Below are 10,033 nucleotides of genomic sequence, written 5' to 3'. Positions count from 1 at the left end.
CCCCACGGGGAAAACCTGGTAGGTTCTTGGCTTCCGTGGACTGTGTCAGGCTCTCAGTAAGTGTCCTAAGGCGGGAACTGGACTCGGCCCGTGGGCAGCAGTCACTCAGCTGGCGAGTCTAGCCTCCCTCCAGCCGCCACATCTGACCTGCCGTGGACGCCCCGTCCTTGCAAACAGATGGAACGTCACTTCCTCGTGCAAATGGTAGAGGGGAAGGAAGGGAAAACAGATGGTGCTTGGCCAGAATTCTGCTGGAAGCAGCAGGTGCTGGTATGGTGCTTTGCACATTTGAGGACCCGCAGGAGGAGAGGCTGCTTGTGAGGCCCCGGGTCTCCGGGCAGGAAGGCAGGCGGGCAGGGCCCGGAGTGTGGCTGTGGGAGGGTGGGGACCTGTTCTGTCCCTGGAGGGAGTGGGCTGTCACCTCCTCGAGGGGCTTCCCCCCACCCTGTCACCCAGTCACCCCAGGCTGCACGCTCTGTCCTCACACTGTCACCGGCTGAAGTCATCCTGGGCGTGCATCCATCTCCCGGTTTACAGACCATCCCCCGATAAGGGTGCGTGCAGGGCCCTTGTGCGTGGGATGTACGAGCGCGAGGGGGCAGGGGTCGCGGGGTGCTGTCCTCCACACCCTGCCCGGCGGTCAGCCCTTGATGGGCACCCCGGTGCGTGCGTGCGGGCACCAAGGGCTCCACCCCCGACGGCAGCAGCTACCGGACACCCAGAGCCCCAGGACCAAGCGGAGCCCCTCGGCCCGCGCTTGGGTCTCCCCGCCGGAGGGAGGGTTAGAGGACAGTCGTGCTGGACAAAGTCACCTGCTGGGACTTTCCCAAGTTTAGAACGGGAGCATATGCAAAAGCCTGCAGGTCGCTGGTCTGAACCCCGAGTTCCTGGCAGGGCCCGCCTGGCAGGGCCCGCGTCTCCGGGCAGGGTTTGCCCCGCCCCCCGCTCCGTCCTGGAACCGAGTCGGTAGCGGGTGCGGGTGTCCCAGGCAGGCCCTCCAGGTCCTGCTGCCCCCCGGCTCCGGGCAGGCACAGGGCCGGCCACAGGAAGCCCACCGGCGGGAGACGGGCCAGCCCGGGGTCACGGACGGGGCCCCGAGGGCCTCCTGTGCCCTGGACCCCAGGATGCCTCACTGAGAGGCTGGACAAGGCTGGCCGTGTCTGCCCCACAGGCTCGGGGGCCTGGTGACCCTCCCAGCTGTGCTCTGAGGAGCCCTGGGGTTTCCCAGGTGGGCCTGGGCCGGGGGTAGAGGGGCGTGGCCCCTGCGCCCGTGTTCCCGCAGCTGACTCCGGGGCACTTGGGAACAGAGTTCTAATTTAGTTCTAACGATTAAAAGAAAATACACGCGCGCGTGTGCGTACGTACACACACAAACACGCACACGCGGGTACGCTTGTGCACACGCACACCCGCACACGTCTACCTCTATCACTACAGCACAAAGGGCTTTGACAGGCACCAGGCTTTCTGAGTTTGCTTTGTCCTAGACTCTCAGCTGGCCCAGTGTCCGCCGAGCCCACAGGAGCCATGAGGCTAGAGGAACAGAGGACCGGGTTGGGGGATCGCGTGTGCTGGGGTGTGACAGCAGGCCTGGCACTGTTTGCGGCAGTTCTTTCCCCCCTCAAGTCACCATGCTAGACAACTGGGTAGCAACCCCCTTAAACGTGAGGACAAGCGATGAGGACAACGCCTCCCCCTGCGCGCGCCCGCAGCCAAAACAGCCCCCCACCCCACCCCGCGTCGCGCTGCAGAGCAAAGCCTCCGGGAAGGAAGCGTTTTGAAAGTATTATCAGTCACTTACACCTGAGAGTGAATGAGTTTATCAGCTCTTTCCTGAGAACGGGGGGAGGGGAGCACAGCGTGGCTCGGGACGGGGCCAAAGAAGAGAGTGTGACTCTTCCAGCCTGGCCGAAGTGGGTGGACCGGCCTCTGAGAGGTACGCGGAGCCACCTGCTGGGCTCAGACCAGGCAGGGACCCTGGGCTTCTTGCAGGACGGCGCCCCTGAGCCTGGAAGGGAGGAGGAGGAGGCTTCTCTGGACAGGACGCCGAGGCCGGAGGCGCGGACGAGACTCGTGCTGCGTCCAGGCTGGCGCAGGGGCCCAGGATCCGCCGTGCCCGCAGCAGGACAAGGGGCCAGGCACACCTGCCCCGGAGGCTGGGCAGCGAAGGAGCTGGCTGAGTGCCCCCCACGCTCCTGGTCCCAGGTCCAAGGCAGAAAGGGAGCGGGGGTGACGAGACAGAGGTGCGCCTGCTGAGCCTCGAGACCAGGCTTCTCACACCTACGGGGCAAAGGGCCATTAGCACAAGACGGGTTCCTAGGGCTGGACGGGAAGGCACCCCTTTCCCCAAGCCCCGCGCCCACATGGGGCCAGAGGCCCCAGATCTGCTGGTTGAGGGGGGCAGGGGCTGGCACAGCTGTGGGGAAGCGAAGCCAGCGGAGGGTGCAGCCGGCGTTCCCCAGGTGGCAACCCAGCCCGAGAACGGGGCTGTGCAAACACAGGCCGGTCGGTGCGCGTGACGTCGGGCGTGCGGCGTCTCCGCAGGGCAGCCACCCCCGCTGCCCTCACCTTGGCATCCAGGGAGGAGTCTGCTTTCTTCCTCCACTGGACCCTCCTGGCGGCTGCCGACTCTTTCTGCGCCTCCTGGTTGCGGCCGTCAGGGTGGAGACCAGAGGCTCAGGCTTCCGGCACGGGGGTCCCCAGACCCCTCCCCCTCCCGAGGGAGGACCCCAGACCCTCCCCCCCTCTGCCTCTGCCTTCTTTTTTTGGTACGCGGGCCTCTCACTGCCGTGGCCTCTCCCGTTGCGGAGCACAGGCTCCGGACGCGCAGGCCCAGCGGCCACGGCTCACGGGCCCAGCCGCTCCGCGGCACGCGGGATCCTCCCGGACCGGGGCGCGAACCCGCGTCCCCCGCATCGGCAGGCGGACTCTCGACCGCTGCGCCACCACCAGCCGCAGCGCGGCACGCGGGATCCTCCCGGACCGGGGCGCGAACCCGCGTCCCCCGCATCGGCAGGCGGACTCTCGACCGCTGCGCCACCAGGGAAGCCCTGCCTCTGCCTTCTGACCCGCAGGCTCATCCACGGCCGTTCCCACGCCCAGAACATCTCCACTACTTCTGGGGCTGCCCCTCCTCTGACAGGCCGTCCTGCCACGAAAGGGCCCGTGGTGAGAGCTCGGCAGGCCGGGGTACCTGCGGGTCCTGATCTCCTGACGCCTGGGTCCTGCCGATCCACAGGTTGAGCCTCGACGTCACAACCCCCGAGAGCCGCAAGTCCTCCTGAAAAGAGAGCTTCCGTCGCGGGGTCGGGTGGGCGTCTCCGGAGGCCCGCGCCTTGCCCACACCCACCCAGCCCAGGGCGCCGGCCCCGGCCCCCCTCACTGGGGCTGTGCGCACAGCCAGCGGGACGGGGGCTCCGGAGCAGGAGTCTGGGAACACAAGTTAGCGGCATGTTCTGCCGAACCGACGCACGAAGACGCGGAGCCGTCGGGCACTGCCGAGGCCAGCGGCCGGGTTTGGCAGACGCCCAGCCCCACGGGCCTGAGCCACTCACCTTCCGGCTGGAGGCTGGTCCTTCTCGGCCCTGACCCACCAGCTCCTTCTCAAAGAGATGGCGCTTGCCGGCGACGTCCACGGGGGCCACCAAGAGCTCGGCGCGGGAGGGGCCCGGAGACCTGACCGACTCTGATCTCTGGGGGCAGAGAGCACAAGCCGCTGAGCCCTGAGGGTGGGCGCCGAGCACGCCCTCCACGCGAGGCAGGTACCCGGCCCCGCCCACCTGTACAGCGGTGTGGTATCTCTCCAGCTTCTGGCCCAGTGTGGAGGAGCTGGCCGGGAGCCTCATGCTGATGCTGCAGGACGGGAAGGCAGGGCGAGACGAGCCAGGTGAGACCCCCGCGCCAACGGAGACCAGGCCTGCGCCCACACCCCCGGCGCTTCGGCAGAGAGAATGTGGCCTCAGTCACCGGGTGAGACCATGATGACTGGGCCGAGGTGACGACCTACAGACTCCGGGTGCTCCCCCGTCCTCCCTAGAAACGGTCCATTCAGCAGGACGCCAGCCACCAGGCCGCCCCACCCCCAACCAACCCCATCCTGTCCTCGGGCCCCCGGACGGCGTACGAGACTCAGGACCCGGTCCTGCCTGCCCTCCGGACACCAGTGTCCCCCCACCCCTTTCTCCCCACGCTGACGAGCCGGCCAACCGGACACCACGTGTGTCACACCCCATGCCCCACCTCGCGCTGTCCCCTCTCTGCTTGGAAATCTCCCTCTAGCTCGAGTCCCTTCAGATGCCAACGGCTCTGGGACCGAGTCCCCAGCTCTCGAGGGCCGAGCTCCCGCAGCCCTGAGGGGCTCCAGCCCTCAGTTCCCATATGCCCATCCCGGCACCGCCGTGCTGTGGGGCTCTTGCCCATCTCCTGTCCGCTGTGAGCTGCCCGAGGGCAGGGGCGTGTCTCATCCGCCTCGTACCCCAGCGCCCATCCCCGCCCCCAGGCCTCGCCCAGCACTGCCGCCCTGGAGACAGACAGTCTGGGGTCGGCCGGATGCGACGCATGTGCGTGAGATTCCCGACGCCTGAGCACAGCTGCTCTTCAGACCCCATTTGTTGCTGTTGTCGTTTTGTAAAAAACCCACACAGTCCTCCAGCTGCTCGCACGGACGCTGTGGGCGGAGGCGGGGTGCGGGGGAGGTGGAAGCGCCCGTCAGGCATGCCGAGTCCCGGGCGCCCGCGCCCCCGCCCGCTGAGACGGCCGCGTCCCCTTCCTGCACTGCTCAGTCTCCCGCCGCGCCCCTGCGCCTCAGGACAGCCCCGCCCAGGCCCCGCCTCCGCCCAGCGGCCCCCCATCCCTCCCCTGTGCCACGTGTCGGGCCTCAGTCCCTCCTGCTAAGCCTGCCGCACCAGCAGGACGGAGCAGACGGGAGAGGACAGAGCCTCGGGGCCCTGACCTGCGGGTTAAGGCTGCCTCTGAGTGCTCTCTCCGGGGGCTCATCTGAAACGAGAAGGAAGGCGCCCATGAGCGGGGGCAGCCGCGGCCTCCTCAAGGGAGGGCTCAGCTGTCAGAACACAGCCCCTCCTGGGGCCTCCCACCCACCTCCGCTCACCCCCGATCCAACCCCCGCTGAAGGGTCTGGGACACGGCCCCACCCACCAGGCCGGGTCAGCAGCCCCTCCTTGACGCCCCCAGGTCTTCTTGGGGCAGCTGCAACCACCTGCTTCCCCAGCGCCCCGAGCCCTGGAGGGCAGGGACAGGCACCAGCCGGCAGCGGGGCTCCCGCCTCTCCCCAGGGCCTGGTACAGCGCACGGTCAGTCAGAAAGGGAGTGAGTGACCCCGTAAACAGAGGAACCCGGAGTAAATTCCGGCATAAAGCGAGAGGCCCAGCCCCGGTCCACGTGATTTGTACTCCTGGGGCAAGGCAGGCTGGCAGGCCCCAGGACAGCCCCTGGCTCCCAGCCTCCTCCCCTCCTGCAGGCTGGCTGGGCCCACCACCTGGGGCTGCTGGCTCTCGTCCACACCCGCCTGCAGCCACTAACCGGTGCTTCACTTGATCCAACCCCATCTGCTCTCGGCCACCCTCGGGCATCCAAAGGCCCTGTGTCTGCGCACGACGTCCTGGTGTCTAACCCAGGGCCCTGGGCCGTAACGGGGGCTGCTTTCCTCGGCACGCCCTCCAGCGGGCGGGAGACAGAGGACCCGGGCCTCACCCGAAAGGAGATGGTCCTGGGGCTGGAGTGCTTCAGGGAGCTGCTGTAGGTGGCCTGGGTGGGCGAGGGCGCGTCCGCCTCATCCTCCTTGCTGGGGATTTTCATCTGGATGGAGCAGGGGGAGTATCACACGGAAGGCCAGGGTACCCCGAGCCCAAGCTGCCACGGGGGGCACCGCTGGCCTGGCTCATCCCAGGAGCTGCGGGCGGAAGCAGGTAGCAAGACAGTCCTGGGCCTCCTGCCCCTCTGCTGTGGGGATGGCGGACACAGTCCCGGGGCCAGGCCATCAGGCAGGGCTTTCCAGGGGGACTTCTAGAAGGATCTGAGGCCTCCCAAGGGTCCACGAGGGCCTGCAGTCTGGGCCCCGGCTGAGGATGCGGTACGGGGTACCAGGTGCTTCCCGCCACACAGCTGATGCCCCCGCCCCCGGGCCCACTATCCTGGCAGTGGTGGAGCAGGGTGGGGAGGGAAGAAGGAACAGCCCAGGCCGGCCTAGAGGCAGGAGGACAGGACTAGAAGGGAGGGCGGAGGGCGGAGGGCGGGAGGGCAGGGGCCCCGCCAACCTGGAGAGTGATGGGTGGGAGGTGGCAAGTCACAGCCGGACGCTGCGAGCCCTGCTCCCGCAGCCCCGCCGAGGACGGGGGCTCCTGCTCGGGGCCGGCCGGCCCCTGCCCCTTGGGGGTGGACGGGCTCTCCGCAGAGGCTGGCTGCTCCTGGGGCTGGGGCTGGGGCTGCCCTGGGGCCGCCGCCCTCACTGGGGCCAGCTGCGTCTCAGGGGCCGGGGTCTTCTCAAAGACTGCTGCTTTCTCAGACGTCAGTCTCTTTTCTGAGTCCGACGTCTTCCCCGGGGACGGCAGCTTCTCCAAGACACTCGTTTTTTCCAGAACCAACCTCTTTCCCAAGATGGTTCTTTTCTCCAACACTGCGATCTTCTGGGACACAGACACGTTCTCAGGGCTGGGGGTCTTCTTGGAGGCGGAGATTTCCTTGGAGTCCAGGCTCTTTTCGGGCGCCGATGTCTTCTCCGGGGCAGAGGGCTTCTCTGAGCCCCCCTTCCCGCTGCATGCCGGCTCCCTGCCTGCCAGGCTCTCCTCCTCCCGGACCCAGGAGCTCCACTGCTCCCGGCTGAGTCTCCGGCGAGGCAGCGGCTCCAGCTCCTTCTCGGGCGCCAGGGGCGGATGCCCGGCCTGCCCGGTGCCCGCGCCGCCCCCCTCCTCTGCCTCCAGCTGCTCCGGGACGGGGGCCGGTGCGAGCTCCACCTCCCGCTGCCTCTGCCCCCACTCCTGCCGCGCCCTGAGGGCGGCCCGCACGCCCTCGGCCTCACCTCCGGAGTCTAGGGGCGCTCCGGGGGGGACCTCCATCTCCTCCACGCTCGGCAGTCTGAGTCGCAAGATGGGAGATGGGGCGGGAGACAGAGTCAGAGGCCGGCAGAGGTGGGAGAGACCCTGGGGTGCCCCCCACCCGACCCAGTGAAGATGCCTCTGGGGCCACGTGGGAGGGACGAGGAAGGAGGGCCGTGCCCCCCACCCCCAGCCACCATCGCTTAAATCAGGATCGCTTTTATCTGCTTTACACGTCGGGCTTCTAAGGTATCCTCTGAACAAAGCACATGATGCTTTTAAAAGAAATGCATAAACCCCTGAAAGGTGCGACCATTCCACGCTCAGCCCCAATCAACGAACACCTCATCTGTGCCAGGCCCCGCCCCTTAGGGCTTAGATCAGGACCAGAGACAGTCAGGGAGCTGGCGCAGGTCACACAGCGAATGGGCGGGGGAGCTGGGAGGAGAACCCAGGCCTCTGATGCTCCACCCGCCCCCGGCAGCCACGTGGGTGCAGCTCAGGACGCACACCTTGTGGCCCCTCCTCGGGGGGACCCAGGGGAACGAGGGCAACATGAGAGGCCCTCAGCCTCCAGCAAAGGAGACCCTTCCGTCCCCACCACCTGCTCGCGTGCGACTCGGGGCAGCTTATTTCACCGGCCGAGCCTGTTTCTCAGCCGCAACCTGGGCTTGTTCGGAGGCGAGAGGGGGCTCGTGCCAGGAGCGGGCGCCGCGCCGACAGACAGGAGCGTCCGGTGAACACGGCCCTTCCCTGCCTTCCCCTCTCGACCCTCAGGCCCGGTGGCCAGACCGGCCCCGCGCTCTCCGGTCAGAGGCGGACCGCGGAGGGTGCGGGTTAGAGGGAGGCAGCCGGGCTGAATGCACAGAGTTGGCCCCGGGGCCTGACAGACGTGGACGACCCCCGCGGCCCCCGCTCTCCAGGTGGACAAGCTGGGCGCTCTCTGACCCCCGCGGCCCCCGCTCTCCAGGTGGACAAGCTGGGCGCTCTCTGACCCCCGCGGCCCCCGCTCTCCAGGTGGACAAGCTGGGCGCTCTCTGACCCCCGCGGCCCCCGCTCTCCAGGTGGACAAGCTGGGCGCTCTCTGACCCCCGCTCTCCAGGTGGACAAGCTGGGCGCTCTCTGACCCCCGCGGCCCCCGCTCTCCAGGTGGACAAGCTGGGCGCTCTCTGACCCCCGCGGCCCCCGCTCTCCAGGTGGACAAGCTGGGTGCTCTCTGACCAGCTTCTCCACCTGTGAGACGGCTTAGGACCCCCTCTCGGGAGCCTGGAAGGACTGAGTTAGGCTCACACAACGTCCAGCAAAGGCTGCGCGTCTCAGGGATACTGGTCATACGGGCTGTCCTGAGGAGGGTGCGACCCACAGAAGTTCAGCCTGGTTCCCCGGGCAGGGCAGCAGTCCGCCTGTCACCCGGGACCGGGGACCCCCTCCCCACCCCCGCACCTCGCTGGGGCCGCCGGGTCTCCGTCCTGGGCCGGCTGGGCCACCTCGCCGTCCGCGGTGGAGCTCAGGTTCCGGTGTCGCCGCCGCCGTTCTCGCTCCTGTTCCTCCTCGTCCTCCAGGGTCCACTGCCTGGCCAGGCTGGTGGGGGACAGGGGTCAGGGCAGCCCACACGGCCCGCCACCCCAGCCTGCGGGGCTGACACCCCCCGGGGGACGCTGGGCTGGACCCCGCCCTGGACCCCCGAGTGGGACGGGGGCCCGTACTCCGGGGTGGCCAGGGACCTGGGAGGGCAGGTGCAGCTCTGCCTGAGGAGGTGGGGGAACTGACAAGCCCCCCTCTCCCTCTGATCCGGGCACTCAGATGACATCCCCCAGTGGACAGTCACAGAGAAACGTCCTCAGCTGCACAGCTCCCCGTGGGACTTTTCGGCTCTCCAGAGGGGGACACTCGGTTACAGCCAGGAGGGCCCAGCATCGCTCCCTTCACCTCCCAGGAGCCCCGGCAGCCTCCTGGGCTCCCGAGAACCAGCTCTCAGGCGCCGGGGGCGGGGCCACACCCTGCTTTTGGCTCCTGTTCCCCCCACCTTTGCATCACAGGACCTACCAGCCACCCACCCCCGCCTTCAACCACGCAGCCCTCCGACCTCCTGTCCCTGCAAACAGCACCCCCCATCACCTCCGCCGCCCTGCCCACCCGTCATCCTTATCCACTCCCCCCGCAACCCATCCCCACCCTCCATCCCAACCAAAGAGCGAATATCCCCGAGGAACTGAGCTGAGCCACCCCCCCCACGTCGGAGACTGCGGCCTCACAGACCAGGGCAGGGCCCCCGCCTCGGAGACACCTGCGGAACAGTGAGAAAGACAAGTGTGTCCACCAGCAGCTCCCCAACTCTGCACAGGGAGGGCAAGGTTCCTGCGGCTGGAGCAGCAGGAGAGGCCCCAGCAGAGCCTGAACGTGGGCTGCATCTCAGGAAGGGGGACAGGCCAGGGCCGGGAGAAACCCGAGGTCCGGGCAGAGGGGAGGGGCGGGCAAGCCTGGAGGTCAGAGGTGGGGGCTTGCAGGAGAGGGAGGCCGTGCTTCACCCAGAGCCGCAGGAGAAGCTTAGGCCGCGAGGGCTGCGAGTGGCCTCCCAGCGCTGCCGGGGGCCCGGGTCAGAGGGGCCTCTGCTTGGTCCTCCCTCCCTGGCCTCCGTTTCCCTCCCCGAGCGGAAGAAGAGTACCCACACGACGGCCCTGACCTTTTTTCCAAGTCCAGCATCACATCTGCTGATCTGATCGTCACCAAACTCACATGTTCTGAGCACGGTCTACAGGCAGGCAGGTTCCGGGGACTGGGAAGGAGCCCGACGGGGCTCTGCCCTTTGGGGCGCGCGCCAGGTGGGGGAGTCAGACAGGGAGCAAGGAGCCCGCGCGTGAACAAAACGTCAGGAAGCGACGGAGGACGGATGAGAGAAGGAGCCTGCGGGGGAGAGGGCCCCAAGGACCAGAGGGGCTGGGTCTGGTGGCAGCGTTCCAGGGGGAGGGGGCAGCACAGACCTC

The 10,033-nt window shown here is 68.1% G+C and overlaps 1 protein-coding gene across 8 annotated transcripts in view; it reads right to left on the bottom strand.

Moving 5' to 3' along the window:
- Positions 1-1,809: 1,809 nt before the first annotated feature.
- LAD1 (ladinin 1) overlaps positions 1,810-10,033 on the bottom strand; it is a 13,373-nt gene continuing 5,149 nt past the window's right edge. For 2 of the 8 annotated variants that reach the window (XM_055083997.1, XM_055083995.1), the window contains exons 2-10: positions 8,493-8,630; positions 6,273-7,089; positions 5,710-5,814; positions 4,952-4,995; positions 3,780-3,852; positions 3,555-3,692; positions 3,194-3,292; positions 2,569-2,643; positions 1,810-2,280 (exon numbers count right to left, since the gene is read on the bottom strand). In XM_055083997.1, the coding sequence (XP_054939972.1) occupies positions 2,275-2,280; positions 2,569-2,643; positions 3,194-3,292; positions 3,555-3,692; positions 3,780-3,852; positions 4,952-4,995; positions 5,710-5,814; positions 6,273-7,070 (1,338 nt within the window). In that variant the 5' untranslated portion in view covers positions 7,071-7,089; positions 8,493-8,630 and the 3' untranslated portion in view covers positions 1,810-2,274. Of the gene's footprint in view, positions 2,281-2,568; positions 2,644-3,193; positions 3,293-3,554; positions 3,693-3,779; positions 3,853-4,951; positions 4,996-5,709; positions 5,815-6,272; positions 7,306-8,492; positions 8,631-9,732; positions 9,940-10,033 lie in introns of those variants that run through there. The other 6 variants (XM_055083992.1, XM_055083990.1, XM_055083991.1 and 3 more) reach the window with 6 other exon arrangements.

This window comes from Physeter macrocephalus, chromosome 4 (genome assembly GCF_002837175.3).
Source record: "Physeter macrocephalus isolate SW-GA chromosome 4, ASM283717v5, whole genome shotgun sequence".
NCBI lineage: Eukaryota > Metazoa > Chordata > Mammalia > Artiodactyla > Physeteridae > Physeter > Physeter macrocephalus.
Note: the sequence above shows the minus strand (reverse complement) of the source record. Positions and strands in the feature narration are given on the sequence as shown.